Source organism: Harpegnathos saltator, unplaced genomic scaffold, assembly GCF_003227715.2.
Source record: "Harpegnathos saltator strain DR-91 unplaced genomic scaffold, Hsal_v8.6 scaffold248, whole genome shotgun sequence".
NCBI lineage: Eukaryota > Metazoa > Arthropoda > Insecta > Hymenoptera > Formicidae > Harpegnathos > Harpegnathos saltator.
The window spans coordinates 18475-41507 of record NW_020230037.1 but is presented as its reverse complement, the minus strand read 5'-3'; the positions used below and the strand labels follow the sequence as shown (position 1 = coordinate 41507).

The 23033-nt window shown below is 44.5% G+C and overlaps 2 protein-coding genes across 2 annotated transcripts; both read left to right on the top strand.

The window, feature by feature from the left end:
• Positions 1-15284: 15284 nt before the first annotated feature.
• On the top strand, positions 15285-16530 carry LOC105190357 (flexible cuticle protein 12). The gene is made up of 2 exons (XM_011153071.2): positions 15285-15439; positions 16173-16530. Exons 1-2 carry the CDS (start codon positions 15431-15433, stop codon positions 16482-16484), a joined length of 321 nt encoding a protein of 106 aa, XP_011151373.1. The 5' UTR covers positions 15285-15430; the 3' UTR covers positions 16485-16530.
• A 4640-nt stretch (positions 16531-21170) lies between these two features.
• Positions 21171-22132, top strand: LOC105190356 (flexible cuticle protein 12-like). The gene is made up of 2 exons (XM_019844712.2): positions 21171-21290; positions 21623-22132. The coding sequence occupies exons 1-2, from the start codon at positions 21282-21284 to the stop codon at positions 21932-21934; spliced, it is 321 nt and encodes a 106-aa protein (XP_019700271.2). The 5' UTR covers positions 21171-21281; the 3' UTR covers positions 21935-22132.
• The last annotated feature ends 901 nt before the right edge of the window (positions 22133-23033 follow it).

Here is a 23033-nt window from a genome sequence, read left to right as displayed (position 1 = left end):
GCGCTTTGACGTAACATCGTTCCAAAACCCAAGCGGCTTCGCACGCATACATACACCTGCGAGATCGGCGAGCGCGCATCAGCTCATCCGTCGTGTTCATTCAGGCGTGGCGAAATGACGCTTTGAAACATTTTCCGCGGCAGGAATCCATGAATCATTGTCAAGGACGACTCGTCTGCACAAAGGCGATTGTTCTCGTTTGCCGTGTTATTATTACTACCACTACGCGCCGTTACTTCAATCGACGCGCTTGATCTTCGCGCTCGCGATCAGAATCGGACGATTCTGCGAAGTCGATCGATCGTTCGTTCGTTGACGAAGAAACGGTCGTTGGACTCGGCGTCCGGATGAATTTCTTGTAGCGTATCTTGAAGCGCGCCTTGAAGCATACGCGGCACGCCACGCCATTAGGTTCAACAGCGCGAATGTCGTTATTAGCGATTTTGCAACGGCAGGTATTCGCAAGCAGATGCTCGGCAGACCGCTCATATCTCGGAGATACCTAATAAATCTTCGGTCCTCTCGGTCGGGAACGTTCGCTCGACTTTCTCGGCCTCTCCCGGACGGCGATTTTCCGCCGTCCTGTTTTTCCGAACGACCCAAGGCCACGGTCGCGTGTGGGTTCCCTCGACGCGATGCCCCGGTGGATCCGCCGTCCCGGTATCCGGGCGTTTTCGACGCCGATCCAAGCGGGAATGTGAAAGCCGAAACTCTCGCACCGCGGATTCCTACGTCGCGGTTTCATCTCCGTGGCCAGCGGCGATGTTATACGCGGTCGTACGTCCTTGGTCATTGTGACATTTGGTTTTCTCGAAGTTATACGCGCCGAGGAAAGTTGATGACGTAACACTACCACCGGTGACCTTGCCATTTCAGAAGATACGACGACGGCGACTATGAATACTTTGTAGTAAAAAAAAAAAAAAGAAAAAATCCGTTTAGTGCGTCTGATATGTCTCGTGCTTTGCGCTGACAGTTAATCCCGTCTGCTTTTCCCTGGACGAGCGGTAATAATGTCACTTTGACGTCACGTGAATTATTAACCCGTAACTGCTAAAACATTTGCGCTCGTACAGCGGGCCGTTCTACCGTTCTAATGTTGAAACGCCTCCCATCTTTTCGTCTTTATGTTTTTTGCACGTGAGAAAGTCAGTGCTCGTCACGATTCGCGGTCGTAAACGCAGACTCCAATGATTATACATCGATTATGCAAAGATCACGAAGAAGACGTCCCTCTTTCTCTTTCCCTCTCTCTCTCTCTCTCTCTCTCTCTCTCTCTCTCTCTCTCTCTCTCCCTCTATCTCTATCTCGTTCTCCTTCTTTTTATCCTGCTGTGAACCCCGTCGAATTGCACGATACGTTTCGGGTAATTGGATTACGTCCGATCGGTCGGTATGAGAAATTTGCGTTTGTGTGCCGATGCAGAGGCTCGCGTTCCGTACCATTTTATTTCGTAAGAATCTCGTAACAATTCATTAATAATTATTTCCTTCTGAGACAAGGCTATTCGAATTTAGGTGATAACTTTCACAGTCGCGCCATTAAAAATGCGGGTTTCTCAATGTGTCAGTGTGCATCGCATTCATTTGAATATTCAGTCTCGCGCATTCGCGGACGACTTTTAGAGAAATGAACAAGCTTGCAACCGTGCGCGGTGCCGCGGCGTCTTGATGGACATTCGGTTTAACAAGTAATTATGTCGTTAACGTACGCAGTGTGGCTGAATCAGCTGCGCGAACGCAAGAAGCCGCTTTATTTTACTTCACCGAGAAATTACATTCGATTCCTCATGTCACACATCGCAGGCATTACAACGACTATTACAAGGCGACAGACTTTGGTATTAATTAATCGTCGGGAGAAAGAAGTCAAGGTTGCACTTCGTGAATCTTATCGACACGCGACAGTCGTGATTAATGAAGCAATACGACGAGAGATTCAACAGAATCTTTTTTTATTTCTTTAATTAAGACATTGTCTATAAAATGAGACGGACGTGTGTGTATATAAAATGAGACGGATGTGTGTATACAGGGTGATCACAGACCACCCGTACTACCCGATCTTTTTGTAAACCGCGCCGCATTTTAGAAAAAAATTAATTTGATTTTGAAATTTCCAAAAATCGATAAGTTAACAAAAGTTAGGGCGCTATTGTAACAATATATTCTTGAGACCAAGTAGAGTAAGAAAGTCTAGTACCACTTTTTCTTCCGACAAACAGTTAGCGAGATATCGTAAGTTAAATATTGAAAGAGTTACCGGGTTTTCCTGAAATATCTCAAAAAATATTAGGCAAATAGAAAAATGTTTCAGACAAAAGTTGTTCAAATTAATTGATAGAGAAAGATGATTTAATAAAAAATTGATTGATTTCCATTTGAGAAAAATAATGATCAGTGAATATTTCGAAAGTAACATCATCTGTAAACAAACTGATATAATTTTCTTTCTTATCCTGTCCCCCTTGAAACCATACAACTTTTGTCTGAAACATTTGTTTCTACAATCAAACGTAAGAAAGTTATTGCGGTGGGTAACACTTAAAATGACTCACCCCTGTATACGTGTGTATTTCGTCTGGGACTCGAATGTCCCAAAGCTTGCGCAAGCAAAGCTTATTAAATCATCGGAGGAAAAAGGGAAACGCGATCGGCACATTTGCACCAGCCGCGTGTCGCGCTTTCGCGAAAGGTTAAACCGCACGACGAAGTTTCGTTAACTCTGGTACAATGTAGTGTACATAGAATGAGACAGGGCAGAGAAGAGAGCGAAATTGGTACGAAAGAGTTACACGTAGCGCATACACCGAAATGTCAACCGCAGGCGTCGCGATTTTCGACGAAAGGCAGTAAGAAGGACGAATTTGCGTTTCACCCTCTTCTCTCTCTCTCTCTCTCTCTCTCTCTCTCTCTCTCTCTCTCTCTCTCTCTCTTCCTCCGCGGTCGGCAGTCAGCGATGGATGATTTATGAGTGGGCGGCAATGTGTGCGCCCACAGATAAATGATAGTATCTGCGCGCGTATGTATACACAGAGCTGAGAGGATCGTGCAATGGAGGACCTTTTCTGCGCTTCGCGCGGCGAGCGTTGCGCGGGGTTACAACCTGAAATTCCAAGTAAGGACGCGTGCTGTTAAATTCCATGCAAAAACCTGTCCGTCGAAATGTCCGATGTAATATAGCGACTTGGAAATTATGCAACCGGTTGCGGCCGACTTCGGCCTGTGAAGACGGTGAAGACGACGTGGTCGCGCGCCGAGAGCTCTGATTCTACGTTAAATCAAGCCGTTGCTCCAACTCCCGGACGTAAAATCCAACGGAGTAATGCGAGTAACACGCGGCGGTCGCCGCGTGCTGTGATCTCTGCTGATTATTTCAATGCTCAACTCACAGCTTGGAATCACCGAGGATTTTCAGCGAATAAGCACGAGTCGCGTCTATTCGCGTTAGGTCATTTGACTGACTTCTTACGGCTTGTATGTTTCACTCTATTCTACGCAATTGCTTGTGTTTTATAATGTGGATTACGCGGGCACAGTTGCCCGAGTAAACCTTGCTGGCGAACGTGTTAATTGACTCGATCCTCCACGTGGAAAGCACGTGTGACGTGAGAGACCAGCCGGAGATCCGTCTGTAACTCAGCCGCTGATCGAGCAGCAGTCGCCCACGGCGATCCGACAGAATTCATGAATATGCATGTAAAGACGAAGAGCCGTTTGCCTTTAATGGACCCCAGCGAAGTCCTTTTACGATTTTATAATCGCGCGGATGTCGCGCGATTCTAATGACGATCGCACACTAAAGCAAGGCCGCGGGTGATTCCACAGCATCAAGTCTGCAAATTGTTTCGCCGCTTTCAGCTTTGTTCTATCTCGGCCGGGGACGAGCGGGGTGTAACTTTGCAAAACTGCGATCATTTTGCATTCTCAGCTGGAAGAGCCGAGAGAGAGCTCCGTCGTTCTCGACGAAGCCGCTGCGACTCATGAAATGCGCATTGAGTCTCACCAAAGATTTTGCGAGGGACTGATTTGATTTCAGCGACCGGCCACGTGAACCGGCCGACCTTAGGAGTTTCAGAACGAGGAAGTCCACTTGAAGAGAGCATACTCGAGCAGGCACTTGGCGGGACGAGCTTGCTTGTCGCGCGCATCTCGGGAGTCGCCCGACGAGCGATTTCTGTTCGATTACATCAACTCGTCGGGAGAGAGAAAGAGAGAAAGAGAAAGAGAGAGAGAGAGAGAGAGAGAGAGAGAGAGAGAGAGTCAAAAGCAAGTAAATGAGTAAATATTCAATAATATATCCACCGGGGGCAGAACCTGTCGTGTACTATTTGCATACACGTTGAGCGTGTCGCTGCCTGCGATTAAATGCTTGGGATCAATTTAGCGGGATGATTTAACGAGATGCCGCAGTTTCGCGCACCGGTGAACCCGCTCTCAAGGACGTACGTCGGCAATAATTGCATAGCCCGGCGTTTACATTGATGCGCCGGTGACATCGCGAAAAAGTCGCGAAAGCGACTAAATGTCAACGAGTTGGCCGCGTCTCTCTCTCTCTCGCTCTTGCTCTCTCTCCCTCCCCCTCTTTCTTTCTCTTTCTCTCCCTGCCTCCTCCTCCGTCGTTTCTTCTCGTAATCCACGCTCTCGCTCATGCATCATCCACCGTACGCTGGCAATATGTTCGCGGCAGATGCGCGAGTACGTGTGTCTCGCGATATAGTTACGATATGGGTTACGATGACGCACGATGACGCTTTGCGTCTCCGAGCTACCCTTGCTCTCTCCGTCTCTCGGGTGTCTTTTCTTTTCATCGCGATTTTTTCCCGGGATTGTACCCTGAGTCCCTGCGCATTTTCGAAATTCTCCTTTCGTAACAAGTGGTACCAGACTTTTTTACTCCATTTAGTCTCAAGAATATATATTGTTCCAACACCCTAACTTGTGTTAATGATGGATGATTTTGAGATTTCCAATGGCCGACAAGTTGACAAAAGTTAGGGTACTGTTGTAACAATATATTCTTGAGACCAAAGTAGAATAAAAAAGTGTAGTAGCACTTTTTCTTCCGGCAAACAGCTAGCGAGATATCGTAAGTTAAATATTGAAAAAGTTACCAAGTTTTCCTTAAATCTGAAAAAATATTAAGCAAATAAAAAAATGTTCCAGATAAAAGTCGTTCAAATTAATTGGTAGAAAAAGATGATATAATAAAAAATTGGGGTTACTATTTAAAAAAAGTAGTGATCAGTGAGTATCTCGAAAGTGGCGCCATCTGTAAACAAACTGATATAGTTGTTTTATGTCCTCCTTGAAACCATACAACTTTTGTCTGAAATATTTGTTTCTACAATCAAAAATAAGAAAGTTACTGGAATGGGTAACGCTTAAAATGATTCACCCTATATACGGGTATTCGGAAGTCAATAATACGTCAACCAATATCCCATTTATAAAATGTTAAAAGAAATGGGATAAATTATACTAAAACCACCTGATTAAATGTACAATTTTATTTCATCTTCTTGGCGTCAAGTTTTTTCATCTACGACTAAGTCTTCGATAAAAGGAGCTGCGGTATTAAATTTAAGATTTCAAGAAAATAGCTAGACTGGTTTCTTGGTTAAAAGTATTTCTGAAACAATTGTGGCCCTTGATGTATTAATCGCAAAAGCAGAAGGAGGCTGCGTATTCACTTTCCGTCTCGCTTCACGCTAAACTCTATTTTTGTTTCTTTATCTTGTCGTGCGATATAAGTTACGGATTGCGACTCACACTCTCGCAATTATCCCACGTGTCGATTTTGAGACGGACGCGCGCGCACGGCTCGAAATCCGAGATTCTCAATTGTACGTAGCATTCAGATCACAGACTTCTATATATAAGCTAGACTGAGAACTTCCATTGTGGGTTTTTATGTATATAAAAGCGTCCTTTATGTAAAACAGAATCGTACATGCGCATTGCAAGGTCTCGTAAAGGAACGTAACTGCACCGTACAGGCATTTTTACTAGAAAGTGTTAATATTTATTCAATATTTAATATTTATGTGAACATTGAATGTGTGACATTGCAGGAGGAAATATTAAATATTGGATAAATATTAACATTTTCTGGAGTAAAAATGCTTGTACGGTGCAATTACATTCCTTCCGGGACCTTGTGTTCGCGCATGCGCGAAATTTTAATACATACTTTTAAGGGACGTGTTAAAGAGACCTGCAGTTATCGGTCTAGTGTATAATACAGAAGTCTGTGATTCAGACTCTCGATATCGCGGCGAGCGCTTTTCGCCGGACGCACGACAGAAGCGTGTTCCTCTTTCGATCGCGCAATCGGCTGCAAAGGTCGGCGCGGCTGCAGCCTACGTGAGAACGGCGAGAAGTCGCGAGCGCTCGTGCGCTATCCGGTCAATATCGTCTCGAACTCGCAAATGTCGCACGAAATTGCAATTTCCGTGCGCGCTCGCACGCGCGCGCCACGAATGCATGGAATGAAGCAATGTCAGCGTACATCTCTTTCACGACGGTGGTATCGACGGAAAATTACGATCTCTCTCTTTTTTCTGTCCCTTCCCCCCTCCCCCTCTTTCTCTCTTTCTGTGTCGATGATAAATCTAAGCGCGCGCGCGGTGTCCTCGCCTCGGCAACGACGTTTCGTGTTCGCGTGATGATAGCGTACGTTAGCCGGTCTCTCCTCTGCGGAAAAGTTCACCGGTCCCGGCGGATTATCGGCCAACAATAATAAACGCCGCTTGTGCACACGCGTACGTAGCGCGCTGCGATTGAAGAGGCACAATAATGAGCGCCGACAATTGTCCGAACGTCTCCTTCGAACGTCTCTCGCTCGCGCAGCCTTCTCGCGCGTGGGAGCGTTTTGCGCGCGATTTGGATTCTATCCGACTCCTCAAGGATCGAAATGGACCGGAGAGAAGCGCCGACGCGACACCTATTTTAATGGCAATCATCGTCGGGAATAACAAACGACTTTGCGCGGGCTGTATATCTTGCGGGATACGCGAGAATCGCGGTTTCCAACGAAAACCGGCTCGCGATGACCTCACGCGAGCGCGTCCACGCGTTTTACGGTAAGTTTTGCGGTTCATAACGAGGCGAGGAAATATCGCCAGCTCTTTCGTTCGTTCTTGACCTTAATTAGCTCGTCGTTCGTCGGCGACAGCAGCTTTTTCCCTCTTATCTCGGCAACTTAGCTTGGAATCGGCGCGGCGGGATCCCCCGGCGCTTTTCTTTCCACCGCCTGGTCTCGATTGCGAATTATTCACCCAAAAAAAAGTAATTTCAGAACAAGCGGAATCATCGAAATCTTAGAGGATCTATCTTTATTCTTATATACGGCCTCAAGAGGATTCCTCTAAAAGTAAGTAAGGGGAAAATATTATAAATACATTATTCTTAAAGTTAGAGGGATTATATGTGTTATTATATGTATAATGCATATGATTATATGTATGTAGGATTATATGTATAATGCAAATCTTATTAATTTTAATATAAATTTCGTCCTATACACAGATAATTTGATCTTTTCTTAAGAGGATTATTATTTATTCTTACTGTACTTTATTCTCACTGGTTATACCAGTTAATTTGAAAAAACTATTATAATGTATAGCAAAAAGTAATATATATATAGATACACTTCTGGCTCCAGTTCTACAATAAGTAGGCACAGATGAAACAAGATCATCATAACAAATAAACTTCCAATTAGTTTTGTTATGGACTTGGTAGCTACAAAGATGTTCATCATAATCAATTATATGGAACATAGTTAAAAGAAAGAATATATTATTCAACTTCTTGCAATAGATTATAAACTGTATTTGACCAAATATAGGTAAATGGGTAAATTATCTTTGTTATATATTACAGCAACACACATACTTTTTTTAAAAAGCGTTCCAAATATTCTGATCCATGAGCATACGAGCACATGAAGTTATCTTTGCGTTCATGTCTAAGGGTAAAGCATGACTGGACAAAAGAGAGGGATATTCGAATCAACATATTCTTCTTCATATAAGAGGAAAATTAATTGAGATAGGAGGAAATCCTCTTGAAATAAGAGGAAAACAGAACAAGTCTATCTTGTAAATTTCAGATGAATGGTCCACTTTAATCGCTTCATCGAAAGAGGAATCCTTTTCCTGTAAGAGGCTTCGTTTAGAATATGAGACTGTGGGAAAAATCACTTTACAAATAGAATACTTTTTTTTGGGTGTTGAATTCACCATCAGTCGGATCGAGTAGCCTGCAATCGAGGCAGAGCGCTGGAGAAGCGTATATCCGATCGGAGTGCCGACGCATCGGACGTCGATGCTTCCCCGTAGATAAGCCATTGTTTGCTTCATTCGGCATGTAAATCGCCGCGCTAAGTGGCACAGCGTGAGTTTTCCGGGCCGCTTCGCGAAAGAAGAATCGTGCGAACGCCGTTATCTCGTTTCCGCATTTCTTCCTTCCGTTTCCTTTTTTTTTTCTTTTTTTATTTCCCTCCTCGTTCTCCGTTTCGAACTGCCACTTGAACAAAAATCGGGCACGCCCGACACGATTTCTCCCGTGCGCACGTGACATTCGATTCGACAAAAGCCGTAGATTACAATCGCAGTGTACGCACGGGAGCGCGTTTAATTGCGATAAGTCTCACAATCGTCGATCGCGGAATATCGCGATGATGAGCGACGCGACGCGCAGCGTCCGTCTCATAACGATGTAATTTAAGGCGGTGAAGTCTCTCTCTCTCATCGCGAGGCTCACCTTTGCGGCATCGCGGCTACTATTCACCGGCGACGCCACCTTTAAGGCAGCCCCTGTTCTCGCGGGCACCGCAGGAGGTCACATCCTGCTGGTATAATTATCTCATCGGGCTACGTCATTCGCGTCGCGCGGCGCTCGCCGTGCGCGCGAGGAAACGAGCCGCGTGAATTATACGAGGAATACACGCCGGTCGGTCCGCGTCCGCGCCGCGTGATGCATTCGCGATGCATGCGCGCGATCCCGCGTGCGGTTTATCACCGTGGCGTACGCCACTGTAAATCAATCGCGTGTGCGCAGGAGGATACTCGAAGGATAATGCGTGCCGCGCTCAGTAGTTCGCGGGCGAACTGGTCGGACGAGCGCGCGCGGCATGCGCGACTTCGCAATTACGATTGCCAATGCGTGAGATATTCATGAAGTGTATAATTAATCAATTAAGTATTCATGAGATATGCTATTAACAAAAAATTAAAAATTAAAAAATTAGAAAATTCCGATGGACTTCGCGATGGAAAGAGAGAGAGAGAGAGAGAGAGAGAGAGAGAGAGAGAGAGAGAGAGAGAGAGAGAGAGAGACAGACAGAAGTAATTCTGTTAAAAACAGAAGTTAAGAACACAGATTTGTTATCTCTCAGATAGGCGGCGAAAGTTGGCGAAAGATCAGGCAGGAACAATAGCGATTTCTCGGTAGAGTGAGAATAAGTCGTTTTTAACAAAGTTACTTGGTTCATTCTTTTATCGCGAAACCCATCAAAACTTTTGCACCCGCTCGATATATTAAATTAGATTGGATATATTAAAATACGTAGATATTGGATATAAGCTAAATTAGGCTAAGTTCCTGCTGAGTCCCCCGTTGATCCTTGAAGAAGGAATCTTCCCCTTCAGCCTTCAGATATCCAGCACTCACACTCCAGCGTAAACTTGTAAAAACCATCTTGGAGAGAAGAAAGATGACGCCTTAACAAGATGAAACGTCTTTAGGAAGTTCTGCAGTAGTTCATGCTGTCTGGGTGACTCCGTAACTGCAAGCGTGAAGGGGATTTTCTCGCGGATTACGAGATTACTTACGCACCTCGCTATTTACATGTTCGTTACGTACGCGGCATCAATGAATACAATTAGCGTAGTGTGTAATATTCGAGAATTTCGTTAGAAAGCCGTCGGGATTGTAAAGCCGGATTTAAAGGTTTCGCCGATTCGCGTCGCTCCGCCCTCCCCCCCTCCTCCTCCTCCTCCTCCTGTGGTTTGTTTTATCGCGAAATTTGCGCGAATTTTGGCGAATTGGAACACTGATACCGGCGATAGGTCAATTCCACTGTCAAAGCCTCCGATGGATTCGCAACGGTAGGATGGGATGGCTTCGCCGAACTCCCAACGCGACTCCGTCGTCGTCGTCGTCTTTTAATGCAAGCGTGCACCGGTCTACGGATCCGTCCGTCTGCCGACGGTGTAGTGGCATTTAACCGATCCGTGCCATCGTGCTCGGCGGTGATATTACGCAAGGATCGCCTTTAGTCGGCAACGGCGACGACCTCGCGCGCGCGGTCCAGCAGGAATCTTGCGAAATTCCTGGCTCGTGTGCGAGTTCCTCGTTGAAAAGCAGCGTCGTCGTCGTCGTCGTCGTCGTCGTCCTCACGCGCATCCGCGTCGTCTCGTTCATTCCCGCGTTCCTCGTCTCCGTATTTTCCTCAAGCAGGATCGACGATCGCCGCCCGGCCGCCGGGCAGCCCGTATCAAATCGACGCATAATTTCACGGTCATAAAGTCATCGCGGTCGCGACGCGAACCGCGAATTCCGCGAATTACGCCTCGCCCGCGCGCGCACGCCTGATTATTTCGTGCTCCTCCGCGAAAACAACCGGGAAAAAACGCGATGCATTTCGCACCTCAGCACCGTCGCGTGCGTTCGTTCCCTCCGTTCGCTCCGCAGCATTTTTATCGTACCTCGCCGGTAACATCGCGCAGCCGCGTCGCGCGCGCGCGCGCGCGCTGGCAAACGACGAAATTCCGTCGCGGGAGCGTTTATGAAGTCGCGAGCCGAATCGTTAATTGCCCAAAGTGGCAATTAGCGTTAGCGCGTCGGACGCGCAGGGGTCGCGCGTTAGCGCCCGTTAGCGTGTCGAGCGCCCGTTACGCAATCGATCGCCGGCGAAGGTGTAGCTCCTCGCAAGCAAAACGGTCGCGCGTGTCTCCTTTGCATCTCTCGCTGCGCCCTGCTTCCCCCGCGCTTCGTACAATCGATTATACAATAATATCGCGCCTCGGCAGAAGACGCGAGGAGGAAGAGTCACGATCCGACATGCCGGCGCGGTACCACACCGACCCGGCTGATTATCTAATATCTTATACACGGTGTCCCAAAAGCGTCCTCGCTTTTGGTTTTGGCGACGGCTTCGGTCTTCGACAGCTGCGATGACCCCGTAGGCGTCGGGGGTCGTGGCGAAATCTGCCGGCGCGCTTGATTTCGCACGGAATTCTCTTTCTCTCGGAGAGAGCTCTCGATGGGTCTTCGATCATTATAATTGGACGAGAATGAATTCGGTTGCAGCTCCATCGGCGAGATCATTCATCATCTCGCGTCGTGATGTCGACTCTTCGTTGAGATTCCGTCAGGGGTGACGCGCGCGCGCGAGGGGGGATGAAAAATGCAAAACACAGGCTCGTATCTCGCGCTAGTATCGCGAATATTAATGTTATTATTATTCTTCTTCGTCAACGGCTTGAGCTATCGCGTCGCTCCTCGCACCTCGGGGGGATAATGACGCCGCGAGGCGATTAATCGGCCCGCAGCGCGATCGGTACTCTAGCGGTACTCGTATTGTGTGTTATTAATGATAAACGTTCGTGATGACGTGCGCGCGCGTGCGAGCTGGTGCACACTGTGCGCGCGATAGAGCGACGGTCCAGCGGTTACGTTGCGCGTGTGACATAACACACGTGGTGTCTTGGTCACAGATGTATTAGAAAGTCCCACAGAGAATCTTCGTGCGCGATAATAATATAATGAAACATTATATAATAGAACGGCACGCACACGGGTAATGTCATTCGATTGTTACCGGCGGCTCCTCGCGTGCGCTACACCCAAAAAAAAGAGTAATTTCAGAACAAGCGGAATCATCTAAATTTTAGAGGATTTTATTCTTATATATGGCCTCAAGAGGTTCCCTCGAAGATTAAGAGGTAAATATTATAAACAAAATATTATTCTTAAAGTTAGAGGGATAATATGTTACGTATATGTATAAAGCAAACCTTATCGATTTTAATATAAATTTCCTCTTACACAGACTATTTAATCTTTTTTTAACAAGATTATTATTTATTCTTACTGTACTTTATTCTTACTGGTTAAATTGAAAAAATTATTGTAATGTATATATATATATATATCGAAAAGTCATCTATATAGATGCACTTCTGGCTCCAGTTCTACAATAAGTAGATACGGATGAAATAAAATCATCATAACAAACAAATTTCCAATCAGTTTTGTCATGGACTTCGTAGCTGTTCAAAGGTGTTCATCATAATCAATTGTATCGAACATAGTTAAAAGAAAGAATATATATTATTCAACTTCTTGCAGTAGATTATAAATTTGACTAAACATTTGACTAAACATGGGTAAATCATCTTCGTTATATGTTACAGCAACACACATATCTCTTTTGAAAAGCGTTTCAGATATTCTGACGTCATAAGTCATAAGTATATGATTATTTTTTCGTTCATGTCTAGAGGTAGAGCATGACTGAACAAGAAAGAAAGAAGCCGACGTTCAAACCAACATATTCTTCTTCATTTAAGAGAAAAATTAATTGATACAAGAGGAAATCCTCTTGAAATAAGAGGAAAACAGAGTAAGTCTACCTAGTAAATTCTAGATGAATGGTTCATTTTAATCGCTTTGTCAAAAGAGGAATCCTTTTCCTGTAAGAGGCTTCGCTTAGAATATGAGACTATGAGAAAAATCACTTTACAAATAGAATATTTTTTTTGGGTGATAAAATGGCGCTGGAACGGCTTTTCAACACTCACCAGTCGAAAACTCATTAGTCCTTACAATCGTGGCCGCCGCGTCCGGGTGTAATGTGATGCGATGTGACGTGACGTGATGCGCCGAGCTGTCAGAATGATAGATCAGCCGAATAATCAGGTCATAATGCATATATAATGTATTTCCAGATGCGGTACGATTGATTGAACGACCGATGAGTTTTGGCTCAAGGAAAACGCCTTGTTGCAGCCTGAGAATGTAAAATGTCGGCCACGCGTTTCCGCTGATACGACGATATCGCGTAATTTGTAATTTGTAATTTCGTAGCTTAAACAATAAAAACAATAGCTTAATTTTGTAACTTCTTCTTTCTTTCTCTTCTTATTTTCTGCTTTGGCAGTGTAGACGTATCGAAAGTGACGTGTCTATCGCGGGCGATCGTGCGAATGTCGAGAAGACCGAAGATCTTCCAACGAAGAAGATCCTCCCTCTCCGTAATGCGCCTGTTTCTCTCTTTCTCTCTCTCTCTCTCTCTCTCTCTCTCTCTCTCTCTCTCTCTCTCTCTCTCTCGCTCCGTCTATTCTGATCATTAGCATAAGCCACTCGCTTATGTAACCGCGTACTTTCTTTCCAAAGCTCGGCGCGCATCCCTCTCCCCTCGTTACTTGACGATATAATTCATGTCAGTCAATGAGATTCTCCTCGCGCCGCCGCCCGGACAGAATATGAATTTACGTGACAGAGGAAGTTTGAGTTTTGATTTTTTCTTTTTTTTTTTTTTACGAGACTGCGTCCCGATCGCCGACCGCTCGAGCACTTAAGTTTCACTTTTATCGCGAATGTTGGTAATTTAGTTAAATTTTTGACAACAGCTTTTGCCCACTTGCACGAGTGTAGACGTGTGATTAATATACACAAAGAAATTTCATCCTTAAAGAAACGATAAGCACACCAAACGTCTCTTCGTGTTCGCGAAATCGCCTGCGAAATGGAATTGAAATATTTAAAGATGGGTAAAAAAAAGAGAAGCAAATCGCATTTGTATTCATTGATCGGCAGTCAGGAAGAGCCATATGTATTTAAAGATAATGAGACCTTCCGTCTCGAAGACGACGATCTTCGGCGCTTCCGGGATTATATTTCACATTAAGAAACTTGTTTTCGCGCGAATCGGAAAGCATTATCCACTCTTTCTTATAAAATCAACCTCTTATTATGTATACAATGAAACTTCGGTATTTCCATTATGCGATGTAAATTAAATTCCATTATGTATTATATATGTATTATATATGTATTGATTATGCGTAATGTAAATTAAATTCCATTATGTATTATATAACAAAAATAAAATTTTTCTCACTCCCTCCGAGAAAATTCCGTATTTCCATAATGCAAATTAAATTTCTATTAGATCCATCGTGAAAATTCGGTGTGTTAAGTACTTGGTTAACGCATCGATCGATCATGAAAAATTTCGTGTTCTGCTAATTTGAGCGTCGTTAGCTGTTTCATGAGTTCTCTCGCATCTCGACGATGTGATTCATGAATGCACACAAAATAATGAATCGGGGACGATGATTAGTGAATGTCGTGAACGGTAAGTCAATCAGTATCGATCTTCGAGAAATAGTTGAAATAACGCGCATAGCTATGAAATGATACATTAACATAATGATTCGCAAGCTCGTCCGTAGCACTTTTACGCTCCTCGACTCTGATCTCGAATCACAAATATTCCGTTCTTCGACGGGAACCAGGTGGCGCAACAGGAGTCGCATATAGCATATCGTCCGCTAAGGAGCCACGGAATTTATACGACTAATACATACGACCAAATGCATTAGAGCTCCGCGCTTTATGATAATATCCGCATCGAGACGAGTCTGTACATTGCGCAACGCTCAAGACCACCGCAAGACCACCGCCGGATTGAGACTCAACGAGAGGATACGCGCGAGGAAAGGGATTTACGCCTTTAACCTTTAGTAAAGCTTATCTCTCAAAGTGCATTTGAAATTGCGAGATCCTGGTGTTAACGTTCGGATTACGATCGTACGTTCGCGGGTGATCTCAACGTACGCGCTCATTACACGCTCACCGTTCACGATCGATGAAGACGAAGGCGCTGTCACGCCGCGAAATCGGACGCTCTCGCGAGCGAAAATTAACGAATCTCGAGCCCGTCTCGTCGTTTAATTTAAAGTCACGACGCAGCCGCGTTACGTTACGTTGTCTGCTATCGCGAAAAGAAATCACACACACACACACATACACACACAGGCCGGCGAAAGATTTAGGTATCGACCTGGCCAGGTGAAACCATGGTGCCCGATGTCCTCCAGCATCCGTCCCCCGCATTCTTACGTGACATTCCCGGGAGCGTATCGTTGTTGTGCCATCGCACACGTCCGTCCGAACGGCTGGGGCCGTTCGGTCGACCGCCGGCTCGCCAGTCATTTAAGGATTTCGACACATGGACATGAAAATTTTGGCAGCGTCGCGGGCACGATGGTAGGGGCGTAATTGGTATAGAAATCCGGCTATATATATGCTCCATCAATGTAAGTCGCATCAGTTTCATAGGCCATCTCAGCTCAGGTAGTCACCTGTCCTCCTCCAGACGGAAAGCAGACGCATCGCAACCACCGCCGAGCATGAAGCTGGTACGCGCGCTTGAGACGCTACGATTCGTTAGTAACGAGCCGCCGACGAGTGCTAACGCGAGCGATTCTTGTGCACGATTTCGGACGGGAGTCTTCGGATTCTCGGGTCGAGTCTGCGGAACGATCGTGATCCTCTCGGTGCAGTGACCTCACGGTGGTTTTCGACCTCGCAGGATAATACGAAGCCGCGTACCGCCGGGCGGTCGGTAGCGCGTGTCACGATGCGGCGTGTTGTTAAAATTCATCGCTTGGCGTTATTGTCGCTCTTTCGAGCGGCACTTGGGATCGTCGCGGGCTTTTCCTCACGTTTCAATTGGCTAGCTGGAAAAGCAAGATGTCATTTGCAATTCGCGCACCATTCCTATGCAAAATTTGCCGTCATCATAATCACGGTCAGACGATATCAACAAGGTCGCAATGTCTTTTTACCTCGGTGACTTTTGCAACATATCCAATGAGAGAGAATTTGTTTTTCTTTCTAGCGATTCCCCAAGGGATGCATTTTTATTACGGGGTGCGTTGCAAAAATCGTCGAGGCAAAAGTGCGAGACTCGCGAGGGAGAAACCCCGAGATCCGGGGAAGTCGAGACAAAAAAAGTAGAAATAAATTACAACAGAGTACATTAAGCCGTACTCTCTCCCTTTTTCTGCACATCCAACCGTCTCACTCCACGCGATCAAAATTTGATAAATTACCTGAACGCTCTAACGACCATCCCTCCTGTTCATTCAGATCATCGCTCTCTTCGCCCTCGTGGCCGTCGCTGTCGCGGCACCAGTTCAAGACAACAGCCAGACCGTGGTCGTGAAGGAGACTCCCTTGGACAACATCGGCATCGACGGCTACCAGTTCGGTTACGAGCTGTCGAACGGCGAAAGCCGCGAGGAGTCCGCTCAGCTGGTGAACGCCGGCACCGAGAACGAGAGCCTTGCTGTCCAGGGTAGCTTCAGTTATGTCGACCCGGCCACCAATGTCAGATACACCGTCAACTACATCGCCGACGAGAATGGATTCCAGCCGCAGGGCGCCCATTTGCCGGCCTGAGTCGTCGATGAATTTAGTCTTTAAATAAATTCTTATTTTTACTTAATATTCTTTTATTTAATATTCTTGTTCTGTCTCTTTACCTCTTTCTCTCTCCCTCTCTCTCTCTCTCTCTCTCTCTTTCTCTCTCTCTCTCTCTCTCTCTCTCTCTCTCTCTCTCTCTCTCTCTCCCTCTCTCTCTCTCTCTCTCTCTCTCTCTCTCTCTCTCTCTCTCTCTCTCTCTCTCTCTCTCTTACTCAGGATTGGAAAGTAACGAGTTATTTGTAACGAAGTTACAGTTATTTCTTTTTTTTGGTAACTGTAACTTTGTTCCGCTTTTTTCCATCTGGTAACAGTAAATCAACTTGGTTACATTTGTTTGATAACTAGTAACTAATTTAATAGTTACTTTATATATTTCAAACTTAAGTTTCTGGCAGACCAGCACGATAACGCGACGTGCGATACGTGATATCCAATAAGCGTACAGTTATTCTGGCTGCATTTGGAAAACGCATTATTGCGTCATCTATCTTTATTGTTCATTAGATGTGAAACAAGGATAAAACTATGCAAAAGCGCTGATAGTCTCCTCTCCGAACGCGATTTCTTTCAAACCAATTGTACGCCTATTGGACATTTCCGTCGCGCGTCGCCAGTCCTTATTTGTTAACATAGCCTGCGTTCAGTGTGAAATGCGCTGCGTGGTTTCAGTTATATAAAAAATTCAAGCAATAGATAAAACACCTCAATCTTCAGAGAAGGATTGTAAAATGCCACGGCCAGTATATGCAGAAATATTCGAGTTATAGTAAAAACTTGAAAACGAGAACAACCGGGCACTTCTTTGTCCAATTGTTATTAATAGTCTTAAAGAGCAAATATAAATTGCTTATTTAAATTGATGAATCTAATTTGTAAAAATTATACACAATATGAGAGGAACGTATATAATAATCAACAAAGCACTTTTATATAAAATTGAAGGAATTTACACAATTACGAAATTTAAAATAATAGCGCAATTATTGTAAAAAAGTAACTGAAAAGTAACGACTCGTTACTTTCTAAATAACTATAACTGTAATATGTTATTTTTTAGAAGATCGGTAACTTATTTAACTGTAACTAGTTACTTTTTCAGTGAAAAAAACTGTAACTGTAACTAGATACTTTTGCAAAGTAACTTTTCCAACCCTCCCTCTCACTTGTACGATTCCTTCGTCTCCAACACGCTGCACTCGTCCGACGAGCGAGATGGTTCCGCGCGTTTCAATTCGGCGACGCATCGTACGGACGGTGCGGAATTTTTTTCCTCGTCACATGATAATCCTATCGCAATAAAATATTGTCGCAGTACGGCTGCCTCGTCTCATTACTTTCGGCTGCAATTCGGGAGCGAGCGAGAAGACGAGTCGTCGCGGAAAGTAAAAGTATACACGTCATCGTAGATTTAGGCTCGCGCGCAACTCATTCGCCCGTCTCGTTAGTTACGCCTGCTTTGGCGTGTTTTACCGTCGCAGTCCTTTTAACGCGCCTTTGGCGCGGTCGAAAATTGAAACTGCGCGCGTTCGCGGCGATTGCAAAAATTTGCCGCGGGCGACTCACGCGTGAGAAAATTGGATTTCTCGAAGAAACGCCACGCGCGCGCGACGGGGTTTTCTTATTCTTATTTATCGCAGGTGTCTCGAGACACGTCTCGTTTCTTCGCGTTTATTCTCGCGTACCGGCCATTTTACGCATGCACACGCGTAATATCTTACGGTCGTGTCGTAACGACAGAAACATCGCTTGTCGCGATAATCGATAACATCAATACTCGCCAATCGGAGACATCTGCAGAAACGAACGCTGCAAATGTCACCGTACAATCTTTGCGGGAACGAACAGCAATTATATTCGACAGGGCACATTTAATAAGGGGAGCCATTACGGGATACCAGGAAACGTCTCAACATGAATCATTATTGTACCATTGTATCGCTGTACGAAAAAATCCGTCGATTACAGCGATTGAATATTATTATCGTCCAAGTACTTTCATCCGCGTCCCGCTGATCAGCATGGAACGTTTGATAGTTCAGGCAAGGTTCGAGGATACGACAAATATTAGGAAAGTCTTTTTGTTTGTTAACTCTTTAATTAGAGCAATTATAAAATATTGATACATTAATTGAACGAAATTTAATTATGATTCTAAATTAATTAGCAATATTTCTTTACAGTATATATCAAGATCATCAAGATTTCATCAAGATCAAACTTACCCTTAGAAAATGGCAGCCTTCAATATTTGGTCGAGCAGATCTCGGTTTATCCTTTAGACTAAAATCAACCTCACGAAATCGCGCAAACCACATCTGATAGGTCCTTACTTTAATAATTCCTAATAACAAATGCCACTCCCTAACGCGTGTTTCCTCTTCATTTCTTTTCCTTTTCAATCGGTTTCCCACACCGAGCGAGCGTCTAATTTGTTGGCTTGCAGTTGGCAACAGGTTAAATGTAAATTAATGAGCCGCGCCATCGGCATCGCGATGCCGATCGATGATCGGCGGCGGTGGCATCAGGCGACGCTTCAAGTCTTCAACGCGTCGTCTCTCCCGAGTTCGGCCACTTGGCGACATTCCTTGCCGATGGCGTCCTAGGTAATCCGTCAATAAGACGATAAAGGGAACTCTCCGGGAGACGAGACACGTCGATTACGTTAGCGATGACGCGCGACTCACCTTTCGCGACTTAAAGTGTACAGTGAAAGAATCCGGTAGAGTAGTTTCCCTTGATCGTATCGGGAGCGACATTAAAATATATACATTATTTCTACGTAGATGATGTCTTCAAGGCTCCGGCGAGCCGTATTCCCCGAGAGCGCTTGAAATTTTGTCGACGGGGGAACGATCCTTGCAAGGAAGGAAGCACATCGCGCCCGATCGATGGATTTCTGCAATTGCACAAATTGCGTCGTCACTTTCAAGCAAGGATTTACAAGACGATCCTTCGCTTTTGCGGGGAACCACATTAATCAGCCGCAAAGGTTGCGTCGATTTAATTAACGATTGTGCGGAATGAAATGGGAAAATTTCGAGTGTCTTCACATTTACTTCTCCAAATTGCTGGAACCACTCGATGATGTTCAGGAAATAAGATTGATCATTTCACATCGGTGCTCACTTTTCAAAAATTCGCCTTTAAACGCGACGACATTCGGCCTCTTGAGTCGGTTGTCGTCCGAAAGAAGTATTAGATGTTTCGGTTAGTTTTGAGGGCTTCATATAGACGACTATTGCTACAAATCTATTGGAGATATTTTGAAAGTTGGTTTCGCCATTTTAAAGCTTAGACATTTCTACAAATAATTTCACTCATGGCATGCCTATTCGTGAACATAACCACACTTTTTGTGCGATCGAAAATAGAGCGTGGTAAAGAGGATTTTCGATATTTATTGCTTTATTGTTTCAATTCAAAGAAAACGGCCGCTGAAGCCCACTATTCTGCGATTCATCGCAGAAACTTATTCTGATCTGACTTTTCTCCATCGGTTAAAACATGCGAGTACTGAAATCGACCATTTCGATCTGAAAGACGAAGAACGTTCAGGTCAATAAAAAAAGTTTGAAGATGCCGAATTGCAGGCGTTATTGGATGAAAACTCAACTCAAACTTTAAGAACTTTAAAAACTAATTGAAGCATTAAATATTGTTAAATCAACCGTTTCGGATCGTTTACAGGCAATAGAGAAGGTTCAAAAACAAGGCAAATAGATTCCACATGCATTGAATTGCATCTGAATTGGCTATTCAAGATCGTTTAATCATTTGCACTTCATTGCTTTCTCGTCGCAAAAAGAAGCAGTTCTTGCATCAAATTATAACTGAAGATGAAAAATGGATCTACTATGATAATCCTAAGCGTAAAAAGTCTTGGATAAGTTCCAAGCTAACCATGGACATCGACTCCAAAACGCAACATCCATGGAAGTAAGGTTCTATTGTGCATTTGGTGAGACATGAAAGGTGTCGTGTTTCATGTTGCTACAACCGAATCAAATAGTCACTGCTGTGCGTTATCAACAATAATTAATCATGCTTTAAACCAAAAATGTCTAGTAATAGCTCAAAGAAAACGCAAAGTGATTTTGTTGCACGACAACGCTCGACCGCACGTTGCAAAAACAGTTAAGAATACATTATCGGCACTTCAATGGAAGGTCCTGCCACATGTCGCGTATTCACCAGACTGTGCTCCTTCCGATTATCACTTATTTCGATTTATGCAGTACAGCTTTGCCGACCAGCACTTCAAATCATATGAAGAAATACAAAAGTGACTCGATGAATGGATTGCATCGAAGGACGAACATTTCTTTTATCATGGAATTATATCTTGAATAAAATATAATTTAACGTCTCTCAAAAATAAACGTGTTTCTTTTGCAAAAAGTCCCTCAAAACTAGCCGGAATACCTAATAATCTGTTAATCTTGTTGCTCGTTGGTTGAAGTGAGAAACGATGCGTGTGAAAGAAATTTCGATTTCGTCATTGACGAAGCGATCGATTTGTCATTGAACGAAAGTACGAGGTTTCGGCTGGATCCATCCGAGCATTGTCCGCGAGGAATTTCCGCGAAGGTCAAAATGTTGACCACGGTAGACGCACGTGCGTTAAATAACGATATGGAAAGAAAGGTGAGAGGTGAATCGGCGTGGGCCCAGCCGAATGTTAGCAGTAGGAGGAGCACTATAAAATCGCCGCTGATTTCGTCTATTCACATCAGTCTTCTCTACCGAACAGAAGTAGCTGCATCTGCCTTCAACATGAAAACAGTAGGTATCCGAGCGACTGAAAAGGTGACAAAAGTAAAAAATCAGAAACATGATAGATTGTAATAAACACGTAATATACTCTATAATCACTTTTTACGAGCTGCAATGGGGGGGGGGAGACGATTTTCGATTCTGCGATTTTCATTACCGAGAATGAACAAAACAAACGGTAATCGCAAGTCAAGGCGTCGGGACTCGAGAAGTTCATCTCGGGCGACACAGTAGTTGCAACTCGTCTCTCGCGAACGAGCAATTCCGCGAACAATTGGCCAATTCTTGCGCATGAATGAAGGAATCGCGCTCTAAATCAACCATTCCTCCTATTCATTCAGATCATCGCTCTCTTCGCCCTCGTGGCCGTCGCTGTCGCGGCACCAGTTGAAGATAACAGCCAAACCGTGGTCGTGAAGGAGACTCCCTTGGACAACATCGGTATCGACGGCTACCAGTTCGGTTACGAGCTGTCGAACGGCGAAAGCCGCGAGGAGTCCGCTCAGCTGGTGAACGCCGGCACCGAGAACGCCAGCCTCAACGTACGCGGTAGTTTCAGCTTCGTCGACCCGGCCACCAACGCCAGGTACACCGTCAACTACGTCGCTGATGAGAACGGATACCATCCCGAGGGAGAACACCTGCCTGCCTAATGCCTTAACTTAGTGACCCACCAGCTGTAAATAACGCCTCTTGCCTGTATCCTCGAGTTCTCCACGATAGTGACTACGCTTAAGACCAACGCAGCATCTCCGTCGTTGTTCTTTCATCCTGATGACATCTCAATTTTCTCTTTGTACAATAACTCTGCTTATCTTGACAAATAAATAAGAACTTTATTTAAAAAAGGAGCACCAACGAGTAGTTTTTGCTTTCGGCAGTTGTAGCTAATAAACGTCGATTAACATCGATTCGAACAAGTAGAAAGTTTATTTTAAAAAGAAGCATGAGAGGGAGAGAGGGGGGAAAGAAAAGTTGTTTCTTTTCGTTTTCGGCAGTTGTAGTTAATAAATTATTAACAGTAGAACGTTATATATTAATATCACAATTTGCTGCTCACAATTTGTTGTTATTTTCTCTCTCTTACCATTGGTTTGTAGAACTGAGTAAATAAGTGTGCCTGACTTATTTTTGGCGAATTTTCACAAGGATCGTTGGTGACTCGTAGCAGAGACTCTGAAAATTAAAAAACTGAGAATTAACTTAGCCGAGATTCGAACCTTACTGAGCAAAGATCCAAACCTCATTTTTGCTTTATTCCCCGACGAGCTCGACTTTCTATTCCCAGTAGAAACAGAGATATTAAAAGTACAAGTTAAGGGTCTATAGGAGCCTATTAGAGATCTCTTGCGAAGACCCGCGAACTAGGCAAAATTATATTGCAAATTATGGACAAAATACGAAGAAAATCACCTTATATGTATGATATTTGCAATCAGGAGAAACGTCCGCAGGGTCGTACAGAGCGTTTTTTTGGAAAAAAAGTCGAAATAAAAATCGATTAAGTAATTTGAATCAACGTTCATCCCGCGGTGCAGCACGAACCTATATTTTCACTAATTACAAATTTTCAAGAACCTGAATGCAAAATCGGGCTCTGTACGACCCTAGATACTAATATAAGGAAGATATCCATGTATGTCTGATAAGAAAATATGATGTATGCGTGGCAAAATTTGTAAGTGTAGATAACACGGAAAGTGTAGCTCAGTTGCACTATAGTGCAGTCTATATGACCTAACCTTCCTGCCT